This window comes from Pseudopipra pipra, chromosome W (genome assembly GCF_036250125.1).
Source record: "Pseudopipra pipra isolate bDixPip1 chromosome W, bDixPip1.hap1, whole genome shotgun sequence".
Taxonomy (NCBI): Eukaryota; Metazoa; Chordata; class Aves; order Passeriformes; family Pipridae; genus Pseudopipra; species Pseudopipra pipra.
This window is the reverse complement of record NC_087580.1, coordinates 64519367-64541262: the sequence shown is the minus strand read 5'-3', so window position 1 is coordinate 64541262 and position 21896 is coordinate 64519367. Positions and strand designations below refer to the sequence as shown.

Here is a 21896-nt window from a genome sequence, read left to right as displayed (position 1 = left end):
AACACTTGCACCCCAAAATGAAGCATATAGCAAGAAAAGAACAAATAGTTAAATTGACTTGAGTTATCACTGAGAAAGCTGTTTCAGGTATCATTACCAATCATGGCTAGGCTTCGCGAATAAAGATTTTGGGAGGGCTCTACCTACGTTTGTTACAGGCGTGCTAGTGGCTAAAAAGGCCAATACAAGATAGGCATGTCCAGTTGCAAAAGGCACAGAAGAAAGACTCCTTAGGTGGTATATTCTGCAAGACACGATTCTTTCTGCATTGTCTTTTCTCCTCAAGAGAGATCCTGCGTGCGTTCTCAAAAGCATCAGCAGTGTTAAAGATAGTGTATCTCCAGACCTCACGATTGGAGACCAGAGTAGACAAGTGATGAAGATCAATATGGCCAAGGTTGAGATGTTGTTTCAGGGAGTCCTTGTATTTTCTCTTTGGGGCTCCTCTCTTGTGGCAGCCGGTGGCAAGTTCACCATAAAGCAAGATCTTAGGGAGGAGGTGGTCCTTCATCCTTGAGACGTGTCCTGCCCAATGGAGCTGTGTTCTCAGCAACATGGCCTCAATACTTGTGATTGCTGCTTGTTCTAGAACAGACGTATTAGTCACATAATCTGACCAATGGATGTTTAGGATTGTACGGAGGCAGCGCTGATGGAAGCGTTCTAGGAGTCCCAGGTGGTGGCGGTAGATGACCCATGATTCGGATCCATATAAAAGAGTGGACAGTACAATGGCTCTGTAAACACTGATCTTTGTACTTTTCTTCAAGTGTTTATTTTGCCAAACTCTTTTATGAAGCTTTCCGAAGGCACTATATGCCTTTGCTAACCTGTTGTCTATCTCTCCGTCAATCTTACCATCCGAAGAGATGAGGCTACCAAGGTAATTAAACTGCTGGACTGATTTGAGCTCTGATTGGCCAATGGTGATATGGGGATGATGGAAGACTTCCTGAGGTGCAGGTTGATCGAGAACTTCTGTCATCTTTAAGCTGACTTCCAGCCCAAAGAGCTCGGCAGCGTCTACAAAGCAGGATGTTAAACGCTGCAGAGCTGCTTCTGTGTGGGTGACAAGGGCGGCGTCATCAGCATAAAGCAGCTCCCGGACAAGATGGTTTAGGGTCCTAGTATGGGCCTTCAGTCACCTTAGGTTGAATAGGCTTCCATCAGTACGGTATCGAATGTAGATACCGTCCTGATTATCGAGGTCTGCTGTGGCCCTTTGGAGCATCAGGCTGAAAAAGATTGTGAATATGGTTGGTGCAAGAACGCAGCCTTGTTTCACACCATTCGTTATTTGAAAGGGCTCAGAAAGTGTGTCGCCATATCTGACTTGGCCGTGCTGATCCTCATGGAGTGAGATGATCATTTTAAGGAACTTGGGGGAACAACCTAAACGTTCCAAAATCTTCCATAGATGTTTTCTGTTCACAGTATTGAAAGCCTTGGTGAGGTCAATAAAGGTTACATAGAGTCCTTTGTTCTGTTCCCTACACTTCTCTTGCAGTTGTCTGAGAAGAAATACCATGTCTGTGGTACTCCTGTTGGCTCTGAAACCACATTGGCTTTCAGGTAGAATTCCTTCTGCTATGGCGGGTATTAGTCTGTTCAAAAGTATTCTTGCCAGGATTTTGCCAGCAATGGAGAGCAGAGTAATACCACGGTAATTTGAACAGTCTGATTTGACTCCTTTCTTCTTATACAAAGTGATGATGACTGCATCTCGAAGGTCTGATGGTAGTTCGCCTAGTTCCCAACAGCGCACCACAAACTCATGAAATTTAGCATGGAGTGCTTGGCCCCCATGTTTCCAGACTTCAGGTGGAATTCCATCAACCCCAGCTGCCTTGCCAATTTTCACCTGCTGTATGGCCTTGAGGGTTTCTCCCAAAGTGGGGGCAATATCCAATTCATGCTTCACCGGTTGCTGTGTGATGGATTGAATTGCTGAGTCTTGGACTACATGGCTCGTACTGAAAAGGGTCTGAAAGTGTTCAGACCATTGATTCAGAATAGAGGTTTTATCTGTCAGAAGCGTTTGACCATCTGCTCCGAGTAGAGGGCTTTGGACCTGGTATGTAGGTTCGTATGCTGTTTTCAGGGCCTCATAGAAACCTCTGTGATCACCCGTATCTGCACATAGTTGAATTTTTACAGCTGGATTGATCCACCACTTGTTCTGGATGTCACGAAGTTTCTGTTGGAGCTTGCTGCATGCAAGACGAAAGGCTGCTTTTCTTTCATGACAGGATGGCAGTGCAAGGTGTGCTTGGTGGGAGGTTCTCTTCTTCCTCAACAATTCCTGAATCTCTTCATTGTTTTCATCAAACCAGTCCTGGTTCTTCTTGAGGGAGAACCCTAATGATTCTACAGAGGACTGCAGGATGCTGTTTTTAATATTGTGCCAAATTGTTTCAGGAGAGGAATCTGCAGAATCTGTGGAAAGTTTTTTGAGCCTTGTTTGAAGATTTGCCTGGAATCTGTCTCTCACTCTGGGTGATTGGAGATTGTTAACTTGGAGTCTTCTCCTTGGTATACTGCCCCTTTTAGTTTTGGACTTAAGATTGAAGTTAAGTTTACAGTGCACAAGTTGATGGTCTGTTTGGCATTCTGCACTAGGCATCACACGGGTATGGTGAACATCGAGGACATTTCTCCGTCGCACCAAGACATAATCGATGAGGTGCCAATGCTTAGATCTGGGATGCATCCAGGTTGTCTTCAGACTATTTTTCTGCTGAAAGATAGTGTTGGTGATGGTGAGCTGCTGCTCCGCACAGAATTCCAGCAGAAGTCGACCATTATCGTTGCAGTTTCCAACACCATGCTTGCCTAATACTCCTTTCCAGGTTTCAAAGTTCTTTCCTACTCTGGCATTGAAATCACCAAGGATTATGATCTTATCATCTGCAGGAACCTTTTTCGTGAGGCAGCGCAGGTCGGTGTAAAATTTATCTTTTTCAGCAGGGTCAGCTTGGAGAGTTGGTTCATATATACTAAAGAGGACAACATGTTGCTTGTTGTGTAGTGGAAGGCGTAGGGAGTTTATGCGGTCAGAATGACCTGTCGGCAGATTTTTGACTTTAGGAACAATGGAGTTTTTAATCATGAAGCCAACTCCTGAGAGATGCCTTTTGGTTCTGGGCTTACCTGACCAAAAGAGTGTGTAACCGGCACCATGTTCTCTAAGGCTGCCTTCCTCATGGAGATGAACTTCACTGAGAGCAGCTATATTAATGTTGAGACGTGAAAGTTCGTAGGCAATTAGGGCAGAGTGACGCTCAGGACGTCCACTGTCTGCAGATTCAAGCATGGTTCTGATGCTCCAGCATGCGAGAGTCAATTTGGGTACACCTTGTCAATTTGGGTACACCTTTGAAGGCAGGTGTATGCCTTTGTCTTTTGATCTTTCTGTGACCGCATGAGTAGAAGATGCCCATTGGCCGTGGTTAACCAACCGGGTGAAGGGGGAGATGAGCTTTGGTTAGGCCACCTTTTCTAGGCCCCTCTCCATGTGGAGCAAGCAGTGCTCTCCTTGAAAAGGCTGCTTGGTCGTTCAGGATGCTGCCGCAAGAGACTGTCATCTCCGGTCAGTCTCTAACGACCAATGTTCTGAACTGCCTGTATGCAGGGTTGGGTCTGCAGCTTACAGTGCACCTTATCACCTGCCGTTTTGACCCTCGCCTGTCACTACAGGGCTTTGCAAATGTGGGTAAAGCCTTCAAGCCTGCGCAGTGGATTTTTTAGGTGAGACGCAGTATGTGCAGAACCGGACCCACCCTTTAATCTTAAGGATCATCTACCAGGGCCGAGTGAGCTTGTACAGTGGCAACGAGGTCCTCAGGACATAGGTTTAATTAGAGTATCTTTAGATGGATGACCTTTCAGGACTAAGCGAGCTCCATCTGCCCGGGTTTTGGATTAGTTGTCCTTCTCCTAGGATGACTGCCAGAAGGCTAGCGAGCTCATCCTGCCCATGGATATATTGTATCTGACCCTATGGTTTTGACCTGTCTGGCATGGGCGACCCTACTGAAGGCATGTACCATCGCCAGCGTAGCTCGCAACTGCATGGGGGTACACAGCCTTGTTTCCCATTAAAACGGTTAGGGCAAGCCTTTCACTTCCTACTTTTCTGCCACCCATCTATATTCAATCCCAGGGTAATACCCAGGAACATCCCTTTGTCCCGACCACCCTTTCAGGACGCAACAAATATATCCAGAACATACCGAACCTTGGTAGTAGGTGCAGGTGAGCCAAAACCAAACCGTTCCAGCCCCTGTACCCATCTGGGGCTTGGGTACCTCTTAAGGCCCCAGCCCGGCCGAGACCCCCAACCCCCAGAAGAACCCACTATCCACCCTGACCTTATTGTTCCCCCCACTGTGTTACCACATATCTTCCTACGCACTGCTCACCTGTGACACTTAATACAGACCTGCCCCGCCCACCCTCCTGCCAGTCCGAGGACCCCCACCGCCTGCCCGACACCCTTCCTCTCCCCCAAACCGGACTGCCAAACCTCTGTGTGCTCTGAAACTCCACCTCTCCTCTCCCACAAGGACGCAATCCACGCCGTCGAGGCACCCCCTCTCTCCTTTTCCCACTCGGGGGCGGGGCTGCGCGCGCAGGGGTGGCCCCGCGCATCTGGGGGGGGCACCGCCTGCCACCCTACGCATCCAGGGGGAGGTGCTGCCCGCAACCATTACCAATAGGATGCTTCTAATTTGACCAGAAGAAAAGGTATGTAGATATAAACTTCAGCGAAAACACCACTGGAAGGAACATCAAAATAAAATGATAATTAAAAAATACCCCAACTTCCCAGCAGCTTCTCATGAGTCACTCTTGGTAGTAAAGTTTTTTCCTCATCTATTGATGAGACTCCCTTTGGTATTGCTTGCCTGCACCAAGTCACACTTCTCTGTGTTCTCCTTGTTGTCTGGCAGTACAGGTAAATGGTCATTCAGGTTTAAGTGATGACATGCCAGGTGGACTCTCTTGGTCACTTCTGTGTTGTCCCTTCAAGCCTTTCCAGCTTGTCATCTCTGTCTTTGTGCCAGTTATTTGTCATCAGTTTTGTCTTGTCACTTCTCTTTTTCTGCATCTTTGTTGATTTTTTGTTTTTTTGGTTGTTGCTCTCATCTTGGGCTCTGCTATGCTGTGTTCCTCTGACTGGCTGGTTTTAAGAATGTTGCCCTGGTGCCTCAATGTTAGGTGGAAAATGAATATACAGGCAGGAAGAGAAGAGGTTGCTTCAGTTGCTTGCTGACATTAAAGTTGCTTATAACTTTAGGCACTGGTAGCCCTGATCTTCTCTTCAGAGGATTAACCAGAACTAAGAATGAGGGAATGAGACTAAGGAGGTCTTCATTTATAGAAGAGAGCTTACAGGTGGCTGTAAGAAAACCTTGTAGTACTGTATCATTTGGGTTCATGGACCAAACAGATGTATGTGCAGCTGTAAAATCGTTTATTCGCACGCTAACAAGCCCATATATACCTCCTGTGACATCATGTGGTATTTCCCACAGTCCTTAGCGAGTCCTTATAGTGGGCATGCTCTGTAGAGTCTTTCTCCGGAGGCGTGACACAAAGACTACACTTCCCATGCTTCCATGGGACATGTTCCTGTATAATGTTAACCCTTCCCCCACATATCCCCCACTTTTATTATAACAAGTTTGTAAAACAGTTTAAATTTAAAAACTTTTCTTAACATAAAACAATCTTATCTTAACCATCTATATAAATCAGGGCCTAACCCGGTAAGGCCTTTATTAAAACTGGTTATGCTACATATTTAATAACTTTATTAACTGTGCAACCTTCAATTATTCGGGGTTTATAAATATGGTTTATGTAAGACTTTTTATCTGAGGGTATTTGTGTAACTGGGTGAGAAACATCAGCTTTATTTTAGGGGAAAATGTGCTAGGATATGGATATTGCACTTGATTGCTATTTGAGGACTTTGTTGTGGTTGAGGTAGTGTTGTTGTATAAATGTGCCTTTATTTGAGATATTGTTGATATCGAGTGTAGTTGAATTCTCACACACACACATACTCACACTTTTTTTTTCATGCAGGCGGCCACCAGTCACGCATTTCATACTCACATGTTCTGCATATTTATTCTGTTCTGCTTTTTTAATCGTAAGTATGAATTAGCAGTAGTTATTGACTGTGTATTTCTTCTGGTTCAATTTCATTAATTGTTGTTTCTGGTGGTTGTTCCTGTTTTGAGGTAGAGTTAATGTAGGGTCTAACACACATAGAGGGGACCCATCTTAATCGTGTACCTGTGGATACGCATGCATACTCTCTACCCCATGTCACAAGATCCACCAGTTCTGACCATTTTCCTGATATTAAGTCTTTTATCATGACCAGTGGTTTGGGAGAGGATAGCACCTTGGATTCATGTTGTTGCTCATATCTATTGTGATCTGAGTCATCACAATTTAAAAAGTTCAGAACATATAATGCTTTCCGCAGGCGTTCCTGTGGACTATAGATGGATTCCCCCTTTTTTTGTTTTTGTATAATTTTTTTTAATGTGCGGTGTGCCCTTTCAACAATAGCTTGTCCTGTGGGTGAATGTGGAACTCCTGTGCTGTGAGATACACCCCAATCTGTAAGAAATGTTTTAACTTTTAATGAGCAGTAAGCAGGACCATTATCTGTCTTTATGATTTTTGGGACTCCTAAGACTGCGAAGCAGTTAAGCCAATGTTTGATAACATCTCTTGCCTTTTCTCCTGTGAGTGCAGTGGCATTGATGTATTTAGAGTGGGTGTCTACGGTGATGTGTACGTATTTTTGTCGGCCGAATTCAGCTATGTGCATGACAGTGGTTTGCCATATCTTATTGGCCATTATGTCTCAGGGATTAACCCCTTCCTTAGATGGCATTGGGGTAAATTGCTGACAATCAGGGCAAGACATGATGATGTCTCTGGCCTGGTTCATGGTAAGTTGGAATTGTCTTTTCAGGGAGTGTGTATTTTGATGGAAAAATTGGTGAGAAAGTTTGGCCTGCTCAAGGGTTTTGGGAACTGTAGCTATCATAGCAGCAGCATCTGCTCTTTGATTGCCTTCTGTTATGGGTCCCGGTAGTTCTGTGTGGGAATGGGCATGCATTATGTAAAAGTCAAATTTTCTGTGATTGACAAGGAACCACATAGTGCGTATCTCTGCAAACAAATAAGGATTAGTGACATCTCGAAGGAAAGAGGCTTCGAGACATGAAACCAACCCCGCAGCATAACACGAATCAGTAATGATATTCAGTGGCTGATCACAAAACAACTCAAAAGCTATGCGGATAGCAGCAAGCTCTAAAACCTGTACAGAACCCTGGTCTATGGTCTGTACTTGATTGTCCCAGTGTCCTGTGACAGGATTTATCCATGTCACTGCGGCCTTTTTTGACCATCCAGACACATTAAAAACAGTGATGCCTGATACAGGTTGTGGTCGGCAACGACGCATGGCCATTAGAGGTAGATTCCCCATTTCTGCCCAGAGTCTTTGCTTTGGAAAGTGAATGGAAATGTCACCATTGTAGTCTGCCAACGCAGCCTGAAATCCGACGTCCTCTGCGAGAAGCCAGTCTAAGTTGTCTTTGGCTGCTGGAATGTAGATGGTCTCGGGGTCTCGTCCATCCATCTCCTGCAGACATCCTCTACCTTTAACAACAAGCTTAGCAAACATGTCATTAATAGTCCAGACAGTCTTAGGTGGAGAGTGGGGCAGAAACAACCATTCCAGTATCCTCAGGGGGTCAGATTTTGTCTAATCCCACTGGAAAAGGACGGCAAAGGGTTGAAACTTGCTGGAAATAAGGGCAAGGCGAATGTGTAGGTCGGGATGTTGTCGTCTAACTTGTTTGTTTTCAATAACCTGAGAGCATATTTTTAGAGCCTGTTTTGCTTCTGTGGTTAGGGACCGAGTAGAGGTTAAAGTTGGGTCACCTTTAAGTAATTCAGAAAGTGGGTGCAGTTCCTCTGTTGTGATCCCCAAAATAGGCCTAAGCCAGTTAATGGCTCCTAATAGTTGCTGTAAATCATTTAGTGTCAAAGTGTCTGTTACCTTAAGACTGTGGTGCGATTTCCTGCTGGGTGATCTTCCATCCGAGGTAGGCCCAGGGTTGAGTTCATTGGATCTTTTCTGGAGCGACCCGCAACCCTTCTTCTCAAACAGCATTAGTTAAGGCAGTCAAAATAGATTGTAACTCAGTCTCTTGGGTGGCTGTTACCAAGATGTCATCCATGTAGTGGTAGATGATGGCTGAAGCATAGAGCTTCCGGGCAAAGTGTATGGCATTAGCTACCACTGTCTGGCAAATGGTTGGACTGTTTTTCACACCCTGAGGCAATACAACCCAGTGGTACCTTTGCATGGGCTCCGCATGATTGAAGGCCAGAATCGAGAAGGCGAAGCGAGGAGCATTGTCTGGATGTAGAAAGATAGTAAAAAACCAGTCCTTCAAGTTGATTACTATCAGTGGCCACCCTGCAGGAAGCATGGCAGGTGAGGGAAGTCCTGGTTACAATGCTCCCATTGGCTCAATGGCTGTATTAACTGCCCTGAAATCCTGTAGCATGCGCCACTTGCCACTCTTTTTAGGGATGCAGAACACAGGGGTGTTCCACTGGCTAGAAGTTGGTCCTATATGCCCAGCATCCAGCTGTTCCTGCACCAGGTCTTTCAGGTGAACTAGCCGTTCTCTTTTTAGGGGTCATTGATCTACTCAGATGGACTCATCTGTTCTCCATTGCAGTTTTATGACTGTGGAATGGCTGATCAATGACCCCTATGGAAAAGCCTGAGCACTTTTCGTCGCAATCTGCATAACTGTGCCGAATTGTCCTAGGATGTCCCGCCCCCACAAGGTGCATGAGATCGGAGCTATGAAAGGAGCAATCCGGGCAGTCTGTCCCTCTGGCCCCAATACAGTGCACAGATGTGCACTCTGCCTGGGCCTCTGCATGCCACCTACCCCCAAAATGGTCGAGGCAGGGAACACTGCCAGCCAGTCAGAAGGCCACTCGGTGTCTTTGATTATGGACACGTCTGCACCTGTGTCCACTAGGCCTTTCAATTTGCGCCCATCAATGCGACACATCATCATGGGCTGAGAGGTGGAGATTGTCTTGGCCCAAAAGATTTGTGGGGCGCCTGTGCTTCCAAACGCCCCGGTGCCTCTCTTGCCTTTTCCCAGGGGAGAAGCACTGTAGAAGGGAATTAACTGGGCGAGCCACTGCCCTTTGGGAATGTAGCAAGATGGCACAGGTGTCCAGGCCATGATTTGGATCTTGCTATGAGAATCCAAATCAACCACTCCGGGTAGGATGAATAAACCCATCTTTGTGGTAGACGAACGTCCGATTAATAGGGCATGCACTCCTGCCCCCAGGGGCCCCCAGACCCCAGTGGGTATCAAAGCCACTGCAATAGATGTTTAAGTCACTGGCTCGCTGGAGGCCAGGTCCAGGCCAGCGCTGCCTGAGGTGGCGGCAAGCAAGTCGCTGACCAATTGTTTGGAGCCGTATTTGTGTGGTTGGTGAGGGCGTGCAGCTTCATGCCCCGTCTCCAGTTTCCCTGTGGCGCCGCCTCCCCCTGACCACTGACCCGGGACCGACATTTGCTAGCCCAGTGCTTCCCGTTCCCACATTTGGGGTAATATCCCGGAGGGGGTTTTTTAGGGCAGTTTTTTCTAAGGTGGTCAGGCACTCCACACTGGAAGCAGCTGTTCCTCCCCTTTTCCCCTTCAGGTACCCGCAGTTTGGCTGCCAATGCCATGGCTAGTGAGTTTGTATGGTGATCGATGGACCCCACATTTTGACAAGCCCAGACCATTTCAGTGGTTGTTCATTGCTCACGTTTAGGGATGGACTGCAAAGCCCATTGGCAATCATTATTGGCATTCTCGTAAGCAAGCTGTCTGAAAAGCAACTCTCTCGCTTCCTCATTCTCAATCTGCCTTCCTAAGGAAGCCTGCAAACGATCTAGAAACTGGGAGTACGACTCAGTGGACCCTTGCAAAACCTTGGCAAAAGACAGATTGATGTCTCTATCCATGCCTGGGAGTTTCCATACCGCCCACAATACAAGCTTTGCAATCACCTCATATATTTCTCGGGGGTAGTCTACTTGGGACCCGGGCGTTGAATGTGTCCCCTCCCCCGCTAAGTGGGCATAGGTCATCCCTGCTTGCGAATTGCTCTGGTCATTAGCATAAGCCGTGCAGTTCTCCCAAAAATCCATAAGCCAAACACTGAACTGTGTTATCGGTACTTTGGCTGAATGCCCAGTGTCCACTGAGACTCTACCCAACCCCCCCCAGAGGGAGAAGGAGGAGGGAAGGGGAGAAATGAGAAAAAAAAAACTTGCAAAACTGAGGCTGCTGAGAAAGGTGGTTTTATATTTACACAGAGAAGAAAAAAACTATAAGCACTATACACACAGGGAAAACTAACAATAAAGACTACTTCCCCACAAAAGGTCGAAAGGTGTTTTCCTCCTCTGAAAACAGCCGTCTATTCCACGCAACTGTCCCAGAAGAGAAGAAGGAAGTTGTTTCCTTCTCGTCTCTTTATGTCTGAGCTGACGTAGCATGGTATGGAATAGCTTATTGGTAAAATATACATCAGGTGACCTATCCTAGTTCCATTTCCCTCCCAGGGAGGGTTACAAACCCACAAGTTGTTAATACCATTTTTAGCAGTGCGATCCAGTCATGGGGTGTAAACACATATGTGCTACTTAGGGTCTCCAGGAACGAAAACATGTGGGGCGAGGAAACACCACTCTCTTTAACTATCTGCCTCAGTTCCTTAACAACATCATACGGTACACTTTGGAACTGAAGGGCTTGCCGGGGCCAATAAATGACAGGGCATGCATTCACTACTTTTCAATAGCCCACGTGTAACGCTTCTTTCTGACACTTCTCCCACATGCCTATGGAAGCACCACTGCATGACTGCGTAACCGATTCCCCTTCTGCATCCTCCATAAACTCGCTGTCTATTTGCTCATCATACTCATCTCCCTCCTCATACGGAGGCATACTAGAACATGGCGGCGGAAGGGAGAGCTCCACTTCCATCCCACGGCAGGAGCAACATGACGGTGCCCTTGTTGCCACACGGCTCCCACATGTTGGTTGCGCAATTGGCGGGGGCAGAAAGGGACGCTCCACTTCTGCCCCATGGCAGGAGCAAGATGGCTGCGCCCATCTTGCCACATGGCTGTCGTGTGCCGGTTGCACAATCGGCAGAAGGGAGAGCTCTACTTCCACCCCGTGGCAGGAGCAAGATGACTGCACCCATCTCGCAGCCACGTGACTGTCCTACGGCAGCTCTGCAGCGACCATGTAGCCGAAACGGACCTGCAGTTCCTCTCCTATCTCATGGCAGGAGCTCATCGGTTTCTCCTCCGTAACGACCACGCAATACAGGCAAGGTAACAGCTCCTCATTAGCTACGCACCGGTAACCAAGCAGCGCGACGTCCGGTGCCGCACTGAGCGGAGCCGCGCTGGCTCCAACAAGCGTGGCGAGTGGCACTGTGGGGGCCCCAGGAAGTGGCGCTGTGGGGGCCTCGGCGAACGAAGCCATACCAGCCCTGGCGACTGCGACGAGTGGCGCCGCGGGGGCCTCAGCGAACATGGCAAGTGGACCCCCTGCTGCAGGCCCTGCTCCATGCACCCCCACACCACATGGTGCCACCACGCCATTTTCCTCCCTTTGTTGGCAGCAGGAGAATGGTGCCACGCCGATCCTTCCGCGATCTCCCCCCCATCCCCTTTCCTCTCCCTGTTGTGAGGAACCTCCCACACCTCCATTTCCGCACAATGTCTCTGGGGAAACCCAAGGGGGGAGGCAGGGGCTGCAGGAGGGAGAGGGGAAGTGGGGTTCATTGCCGTGGCTGGATTTGCTTGTCTGCTGTGAGCCTTTAAGGCGTTCATTCTTTCTTTCCAGGCAGCTAGGTTTGTAAACACCTCCATGTCTCCAAAACTCGCTCTATCGAATAGTCTGTTTTCGATTCTTTGCCAAGATTGCATTTTATGGGTTCCAGTTAGCGGAAGTCCCGGTTCATATATGGCAATCCAATTTAAAAGCGCCAGCAGTTTATTTTCTCTTACATCTTTTTTCTGCATTTTAAAAAACTGGCGAATGGCTTCAGCATTTTCTTTCATTTCTTGGGAATACCTCCCTCCTCTTCTGGTAGCTCACCTCTGGCTGCTGAATGCCGATTTTTTTTCTTTTTTCTTCAATTCCTTTTCAGTCCTTGTTCCTTTTGTCCTATCCTTCCAGAGGTGACTGGTGCGCATGATATGTTTTGAAGAGCTCTTCGCTTTTCCTTTGATTTCTACCAGGAGGATGCTACGGCAGACGTCCCAAAGCCTAGTGCTTCTGGTTACTGACGCCTGTTGGTAGTCCCTGATTCAGTCGCCATTTGTAGCATTTGGGTTCATGGACCAAACAGATGCATGTGCAGCTGTAAAATCGTTTATTCGCGTGCTAACAAGCTCTTATATACTTCCTGTGACATCATGTGGTATCTCCCACAGTCCTTAGCGAGTCCTTATAGTGGGCATGCTCCATAGAGTCCTTCTCCGGAGGCGTGACACAAAGACTACACTTCCCATGCTTCCATGGGACATGTTCCTGTATAATGTTAACCCTTTCCCCACATAGTACCATGCAACTAACTTGTTTCCCTAGCCCAAAAAAGATGTTTTGTGTTCTTTGTCAATTTAAAACATGCAGTAAAGCATCAGACCAAAATTTGTTCCCCTATGTGCCATTCCCACAGATGCTCTTCAGTATCCTGTTCTGGAGTCTGGATAACAAAGGCAACAGTGATAGTGCTGCAGTCGTCCATTAGCTGGTTTAGAGCAAGGCTTTGGGACCAAGTCCTTTAAATTTCTAAAAGAGCAGTAACAAAGGTAAACAAACCTTTACTGCACAGTGTTACGGCTTTGATTAAAGCAAATATAGTTCAGGCCCAGAAGCATAGTAGCAACATCAGTAACTTTCTAACTGGCTGCAAATTATTTTCTTTTCAAGCCAGCAAGACAGAGCAACAGCAAGATGCTTGTAACAGTGGTCCCTGAATAGCCTATCAAATCTGATTAGTTGCAAGCTACTATTTTAATTAAAAGTTTTTTGGAAAGGGGGTGATGAAATGTAGCTGGCAGCCTGTTCTAGTATTACTGTGTGCAGCACTTAACAATTCTGACAGTGCCTTCTGCAGTAATGGTATCTTAAGTGCACACTCACAGTGCATCAGGAAGAGCAAGTGTGATATAAAATCAAATGCTACCTGAATCTACAGTGTGACTGTCTCTCTGGAAATGGTGCATTTCATGATTAGTTTGCTATTGATGTGCCTTAGCTAGTTGTGTAGTTAAAATAAGGTGTTGTATATGGCAATCATTTTTCCCACTCTGCCTTGAACTTAATGCAGGTGCCTGGTCTGCATGAGGATTTTACTACAAGATTGCCAACAAAAACAAGATACTTATTACTTATGTGAGATGTTTTGACACTAAGGATGCATCCAAGGATTTATGCAGCTCTAGATTGATATACTACTGAAAACCTCCATGGATGCTAGATGTGCACATCTTCAGTTTTGCAGGATTTTTATGCATTGCTACTAGTGTCCCTGGAACAAATTGATAGTGTCACGGTAACCTAATGTTCAGTTACCCAATATTGTGAGATGGTAAACTTAGTATGTCCTTGCAATGGCCTGCTGGAGATGGGGTATTGTAATGGGTTTGTTACCCTCTCTGAGAGGGAAACGGAACTAGGATAGATCACCTGATGTATATTTTACCAATAAGATATTCCATACTCTGTTACATCAGCTCAGATATAAAAGACAGGAAGGAAGTAAGGTCCTTCTTCTCTTCCGGGTAGCTGTGCGGTGGCGGACGGGCTGCTTCTTCGGGGGAGAAGAGCGTTCATTGTGGGAAGCAGTCTTTGTTGTTAGTTTTTCTCTGTGTGTGTAGTGTTTATAATTTTTTTTCCTCTTTGTGTACATATAAAGCTGCTTTTCTTGGCAGTTTCGGTTTTGTAGGTTTTTTTCCCTTCTTCTCCCCCTTTCCTCCTCCCCTTTCCCTCCAGAGGGAGGTTGGGCGCAGGCCCAGTGAATACCTGGCATTCAGCCAAGGTAAACAAAAACAGGTATAAATTATTATTCTAAAAATGATCTCTGAATTTTCAATGTCCTTTATTTAGGTACAGTCTGGAGTAAGCTGCTTCTGGTAAATGAGGTAGACAGCATAAACTCCATTGCCTGTAGATAACTGGTACTGCATTGAAAAAACTTCCTTGTCAGTTGAGTTGCCAAAGTGAGGAGTTTACTTTCTCTCATCAGAAGTTTTAAAATCCTTTAGAAAATGAGCACTTGCTTTTCAGTCTGAGGTAGTAACTAGAAGAAAGACAGACTTGGAGAAATTAAAGAAAGGAGAAATTAAAGAAAGTGTGTAGAGGCCTTCTCCCAAGTTCAGCTCTGCTATAATAGTAGTGAATGATGGGCAGCCATAGTACATGCTTGCAGGCAGTGTCTCAGTCTCCAGTGCAGTTGGAAACAGTGAGGCTAAGAGTAAGATTGGGGAATGATGGGTGTGAATGTTAGATCTGCTTCATGGTTTGCTTTGAGTGCTGTCTGCTGCTGGTGGGGGTGTGCCAGATAATTTCATGGTTTTGAAGAATCGCTGTTGGGCATTTTAGTATATGAGCTGGAGGTCTTCAGAAAGAAAGGGCAACTGATTCTTTGTCATATATAATGGCGCAAGGAGGACTTAAAAAATCAGTTATTTGAAGAATTATGTTGTAGTGTCTTAAGAAAATCTTGTGATGTACTTCTAATCTAGAAAAAGAACGAGTTATGTTATTGAACACACCATGAGCATCCTGGAGGAGGAGTTTAGCTAACAGCTAATTAGGCAGCTAATTCTATCTTAAAAGCAGCTCTTTCTCAGGACAGACTGGCTCTGTGTTAAAAGCTGGCTAGGTGCTTCTGTGTTTAACATCTTGACCATGTAGGATGTGCATCCAAATTTTAAGTTGTTAGTAAAATTCTGTGGGCAGTGAATGAGGCCTCTTGTTAGCATTGTTTTCTTGTGTGTATCGAAAAATATCTTCCTAATGGTACCATTTATTGTATACCTGTATTGTGCATTACCCATTGTGTCTAGACAAGTGCCACACTGGCTAACTGACTGCATACCCAGTATGATAGGATCCCTTTTTAGAGCAGCAGGGATTAAACTGGAGAGGATCAGTGTGGTATTTCCAGTAGGAAGGGCTAGTCTTAATGCCAGGGGAGGCAGGGTGTGCTCCATGGTGCTGGGATAGAGATGCCTCTGAGCACTGTGATCTGGAAGTCTCTGCCTTCCTGATCTGCTTCTTGGCTCTGTTTTTCCTTTCTTCTTCATTTTGCCATTTAGATTGTCAGACCCCGGGCTAAGTTATTTGTCTGCTTAGTCAGTTCTCAGAGCTATAAAATAAGTTTGCTTATCTACCTTGGGAACAGGATAAACAGCAAGTGTCTGCAACATGCCCCATAATCTAAAGATAAGACAGTGTAGAACTGCATAGGCTTATGCTGTGCTACATATATAAAGTTGTTAAAGCTGTTTTAAAATGTTTTTCAGGTTCTAAATGGCTTCTAAGAAGTTGGGATCTGAGTCTCATGGTAAGTGAAATTTGGCATCCCTGTCTCTTCAATAGAATGAATCCTACTATTGCTGCTGACTAATGTCCTAGCCTAGACAGTCCATAGAAACTAATCTGTTTAGCCTCTGAGTAGTTTTTTTCTTAGAAATGAAGTGCCTTGGCTTCCTTCTTGCATAGGTGCTTGCTGATGCTGTGCTTGTTCTCTGGTTAAGCTGAAATTCAGCCTGTGACTGTTTCCTACTCCTTCATGGCAGAATAATACCTTCCCCTTCCCCCACGTACTCCTTCAAAATCAAAGCTGCAGTTGTGATACTGATTTGATGTTTGCCGAAGTGGACACTAGATCTAGCTCCTTTCTATGGAAGTCATTTGAACAGCTGGATTGAAAGTGAAGCTTTTAATATATCATAGAACTATGTTTGTTTTTTGCTTAGCAGTGAATTTTTTTCCTAAATTGGACTAATCTGGTTCATCAGGCAAGTGAAGAAGAGAATATCATCTTCTGCATTTGAGATGCATAGTGTCATGCAGATGTTTGGAATGATAAAAATTATTTGCCTGTGTATGTGCTTATCTCTTAAGGAATAATGTTTCTGTGGAACATTAAAGTTCAGTTAGTTGTATGTAATGTATCTTCTTCAAATCAGTAATCATTCAGTGCAGTACTGAGAGGTTCATGTGAAATTGCTAACATAATTTTTCATGCTATAGAAACTTCTGCTTTTAGAAACTCAACCTTGATCTTCCTGGATAATCTTTCAGATAAGAGGGTCCTGGGGAATTCCAGTTTTCTTTGAGCTTTTTATTCAGTCTGACAAGTGTAAAGTTGAACTACAGAATAAGAAATGCCTCACTAAAATACATGGTTAAGGATTAATAAAAATGGCCTATCAAAACTTAATTTTTAGATGGTCTCCTTTGTGGCCCAGTGATCCTGCTGCAAGACAATTAATTTATTTATTGGATTGCTGCCAGCTCTTCAGCAGTTGTTATCTTGTATCTATGAACACTCTGAACTGCTTGTCTATTTGAGTCTATTTTTACTTCTCTCTTCTGCTTCTTAAACCAGACTAGTAAAGACACTGCTCGGAGCTAGAATTCAACCTGTCTTAAATATTTTGCCAAAGAGTATGGTGTGGTGGAACATGCTTCTGGCTTCAAAATAACAAAATCAAAACAAATGGTGCTGTAAGCTGGCTACTTAACTTGTCTACTCTTTTGTGTACCCTCTATTCCTAATGATAGCAGTGACACTGTCACTGTATTGTTTCTGAGGAGTAGTGGAACAGCTTCCTTGGCTTATTATGTCTTAAGAAATCAGCAGGGCAATTTTTTCAGTTTTCTCCAGGGTTGTTAAGAAATAATTACACCAAGTGAATTTTGGCTTGCTGTAAACATCTAGTCCAACAGCTACCTTCAGCTCAGTGTCTCTGGCAGGCTGATGAAATCAGTCAACGTAGCTGATGCATCTTTTGTACTTATTGTTGAGCTGCTTATTGGAGGTTAAGAGGACTGTCGTTGAATCACAGAATGGTTGAGGTTGTAAGGGACCTCTGGAGATGGTCATGTCCAAACCCCCTGCTCGAGCAGAGCCACCTAGAGCAGATTGCTCAGGACTGTGGTCAGATGGAAATGAAGATGGGAACATAAAGTATGGATGGAGTGGAAGGAACACTTTTCCTGTTTTGGAAGGTATTCTTAGCATACACCTATAACTATGCCTAAGCATGTAACTTCAAATGCTCTCATCATTAGAATAATTGGAAGTTCAAGTTTAAATTCCAGTAATTAGTACCATCTAGAAATGCAGCTCTCATCTGTTGCACAAAAAGTATGGGTTATACCAAGTGCAGCATGTTAATATTGCTGTTGTATTCTCACTGTCACTATACAACTTGAAAACTTTTAACTCCAGTTTCTGAGAATTATGTATGTTTTGTGGGACCACAAAACCTAAGTTCTACTTGGTTTCAAAACTGTTCCCCATTTATAACTAGTAACTTGTTTTATCTGAAACGTTTCCATTTTTCTACCAAACTGGAGGACACTTCTATGAGTTGACCAGCATATTACACTGGAGAGAAATCTTACTCCCATAGTAGAAACTTGGGCCAGGAATATCATACAGTACATGGTGTCAGAGATCAGACTGACAGGTAAAGTTTTGCCAGGGCTATTCTCAGAACTTCCTCAATATGCTTTTAACTGCTAGAATGATGAAGTGACTAACAGCCATATTAACTAACAGTTTAAAAAACCCTTTAATTGCTTCACTTGAACATGTGACTATTTAACAGTGGCTTGCATAATACTTTCTATGTGTAGGTTTTGCTCATTGCTTTAGAATTTCTCATTTAAAACAATTTGCACCCTTACCCATCAGTGTGTTCAAGCAGAAGGGTCATCTGTTTACAAAAAAAAAAAGGATTCTTGGCTTTCTGGATCAGATTTTAACTTCACTAGACTAGTACTGTTCTGATTGGGCTGGAACAAAGTGAATACTATGTGCATCAATGTTTTGCTTCAGAAAGACTTTTTACTATCAAATGTCCTAAAACGGTGTGTTTCTTAATGTGTACTTGTGGGTTTTGTAGCAAAGTTGTATTCAAGATGAGGTTATAGCAGTGGTCATTATTAAAGAAATAAGCATACTGGGAAGAAACTAGGTGGGGTTTGCTATTTGTTTTTTTTCCTGTACCAAAACAAAGAGTGTTGCTATGTAAATACCATAGTGTGTGTTTGTACCCTCTGTGGCTAGTATCTATTTTAGGCAAACAAGAAGTCTGTGCAAGAGGAGGTGTCTACCACTTAGTGTGTCAGTAGGTCTAATAAGACACATATTTGTAATGCAGTGCATTAAGAGGCATGGACTCAGCAAAGGGGGCGAAAAACTGAGACATTTATTCAAAGGCTCGCAACCCTTTTATAACCAAACACAAACAGAAAACATTCCTTATAAAGCAAAAGGTGTAACTGCAACATCCCATTGGCTGCTAGCTGTTGCCTGGGGAGACTGCAGTTTTTCGGAGCTACAAACTCATCCCTGTAATGAGTTGCTCTGTGCTCTGCAAGGTCTGGTTCTTTCCAGGCCTTCAGCCTGCTTATCTCACACAATTCCCCTCTTTTTATGTTTTAAGAACACTTGTTTAATTGCAAACATTTCAAAAAATATAGTATATAAAAAATATAAAAATATACATGTAAACCAATCCTAACTGCAACAAATTAACTGTTTTACCTTCATCCCTTAAAGTGATCCCCAAAAAGGTTAAAGCCTTGCATTAGGCAAATAAAGGACCCAGCCATCCCAAATGTCCTTTATTCCACCGAAGAATCTTGTGTTGTACCTCGGTGTTTCAGGGATCTGTCCTCTGTCATTTGTCAGCTGGCTCTCCAACCAAGCAGGTCCAAAATGCCATAGCAGGAGAAAGGCTGCAATTTTACGTGGATAGCTGTGGCAATGCTGGTTTAACCCATCTATCTTGAACTAAAACCTGTAGAAACGTAAGCATACTCTCTTCCTCATGTTGTGATGGGAAATGGTCTTTTCCACTGGCCTGTTTGCAAATTTTTGATTATAATTTGGGCTTTTCCTTGAGGTTTTACATTATTTGTATTCGATTTAAAAATTTAATATATAGCAGGCTTTGGCAATGCATTCCTGTGGGGTTAACCTGTACTCCCCCCCCGCTTTTGTTTTTTAAGGAGAGATCTTGAGGGTTAGTGTCGATAGAAGGTGCAGGCAAAATCTGCTGACAGACTTGTATAAGTGTGTTTTATTTGAGGTATTGTTGCTTGGATTCACACACACACACATTTTTTCATTCATGCTGGCGGCCACCATTCACACTCCACACATACATGTTCTGCATTTTATTCTGTTTTTGCATTGCTTTTGTTGATTGGTCCCAGTGAAACTGTGTGTGACTTTATGTGGTGTATGTTCTAATACTGTAAGGGCAGAAGGGCACTTGCTGAAACAATTAGAAACAAAGGCAAACATTATTTTAACAACAAAACAAAACCAAATACCACGCTGCCACACCAGAAGACTCTACACTGTAAACAAAAAGCAAGCATTCAGTGATTCCACTCCACAGACTCTCTCTGCCCTATCTGATTTCACTGTTCATTGTGGTTCCTCATTTTCGGAGTTAATTTCATTTCTAGGAATTCCTATCTGTAGACATCGCAGGAATCAGACGACAGTTCTTTCCATTTTCATTGAAAGCAGCTTGTCATTGCTTGCTCAGGCATGCGTCCAGTGCCCTGGCTCCGTGGAGACAAACATTTCCGATTAATAACAATATAAATTTATACAATGATCGATCTCAGAGGGTGACAGTGTAAAGACAGCTTTAAGTGCTTTAGATCTACAGATATCCCAAAGCAGAAAACATCCTTCCCACACAGTGGTGCAAGCAAGCAGCTGATAAGGTTTCAGTTTGATGTGTTTTGTTTCCCTTCCCCCATATCCTGTAGGCAGTGAGATGAAAAGCAAGGGAGGAGAGGGGTTTGGATTTTTTGTGTGCCCTCCTCCACAGACTGAAAGGCAAAAACACTTTTTTCTCCAACCATGTGATAAACAAAGTCTTGAGTTTCTATAAGTTTTTGAATAATAGTTTATTATATGGTAAAAGCAAGAAGCCGGCTGGGTGACAGAAATGGGAACAGTTTCCCAAATCTGCACACACCTACTACAGGGTACATTTAGTATTTATCTTAGCTACTTCATGCATATTAATTATATAATATACATTCTACAGGTTTTTGCTAAGTATTTAATATATGGGTTTTCTTACAGCTAAAGCTAAAAGGGTTATCTCTACAACCCGTCATAATTCATGCATTCTTGGATGAACAGGCGCCTAAAAAAAACATATTTTATTTTTGGGATAGTAGGGAGGTTTAGGGCCTCTTGACCTTGTAAGGGTCTGTTTTATTTCTTTATGGGGGTGTAATTAAGTTTTACAATCCGTTTGGTTTATTTTGATGTAATCACCCATTTGTTTCACAAATCACAATTATTTATTTATCACAAACCAGAAAGTTGTAAAGTCCTGGTTTTTGAAAGTTTTACTCTTCCCCCACCCTGAGACAGCAGTAGAAGATAACAGAATCCACCTCCCCCCAGCCCCGAGAAAGTGGCAGTTTAACAAAAGGCTCTCTTCTGACAGAGAGGCTGCTTGTAGTTGTTCCTCCACTAAGGGGTGTGTGAGAAAGAGAGTCTCGAAATAAAATAATTTTCCCAAATTAGAGTTTATTATATAGTAGAAGCAAGCAGTGCTGGGTGACAGACGGAATCTGGCTCCTAAATCTGCCACCCCGATATGGGATACGAGGTCAGTACTTATTTTAGACATCTCATACATATTCATTACATACATGCATATACATTTTACATTGCTATTCCAGGTATTCAATACATGTTTTCTTTTACAGCCAAGACTAATTTGTTATCTCTACAACAAGTTATAAATCCATACATTTCTTGACAAAGAGGCACCAGCATTCTGTTGATTCGACTTAGTTCGGATATACCTCATGTCCAGGGTAATAGGGAGGGTAATAATCTGTTTTATGTCTTTATGAGGGTGCAATTAAGTTTTACAATCTGTTTGTTTTTTTTCTTTCCTGAGGTTACACTAACCCATTTGTTTCCCATTTGTCTTTTTTATCGACAGGAATTATTGTCTGTGCTTATCACAGGTGTAAACGTAGTAGCTTTGTTTTAAGGAGGGGCCATTGATCTACCCACACAGGGTCATTTGTTTCCCAGGTTACCTGTGGGATTTGCTGCAACAGAGTGGCTCTTAGGAAAAATCCGTTGTCGACTGATTCCCCTATTGACTCAAGCAGTCCCTCCCACACAGAGTCAGTGTTTCCGGTAGGACTAATGGAGACAGGCTTATTGTCTGAGCTATGTATGACCACGATGTCCTTGCTTTGCTTCGGAGAGGTCAGCCCAGGAATACTTGCTAAACAGGCATGAGTGTTCCTTAAGGGCCATTGTGAGGCAGATATGACCATTACGTCTGCTCCACTGTTAACAACGTTAGATATTTCTGTTTTTGCCTCCCGTGCCTGCTGTTTAATACGGGTAAAAGGCAATCTCTGTGTGCTTGTGTCCGGAATGGATTTAGAGGTGTGAGAAATAGAAACCCAGTCGGGCAATTTCCAATCAGAATT

The 21896-nt window shown here is 44.1% G+C and overlaps 1 protein-coding gene across 1 annotated transcript in view; it reads left to right on the top strand.

The window, feature by feature from the left end:
• The window catches only part of LOC135405202 (ubiquitin-associated protein 1-like), a 54367-nt gene that overhangs the window by 9162 nt on the left and 23309 nt on the right, over positions 1 to 21896 (top strand). The window contains exon 2 of the mRNA XM_064639887.1: positions 15686 to 15726. Coding sequence (XP_064495957.1) covers positions 15693 to 15726 — 34 coding nt within the window. The 5' untranslated portion in view covers positions 15686 to 15692. The remainder of the gene's footprint in view (positions 1 to 15685; positions 15727 to 21896) is intronic.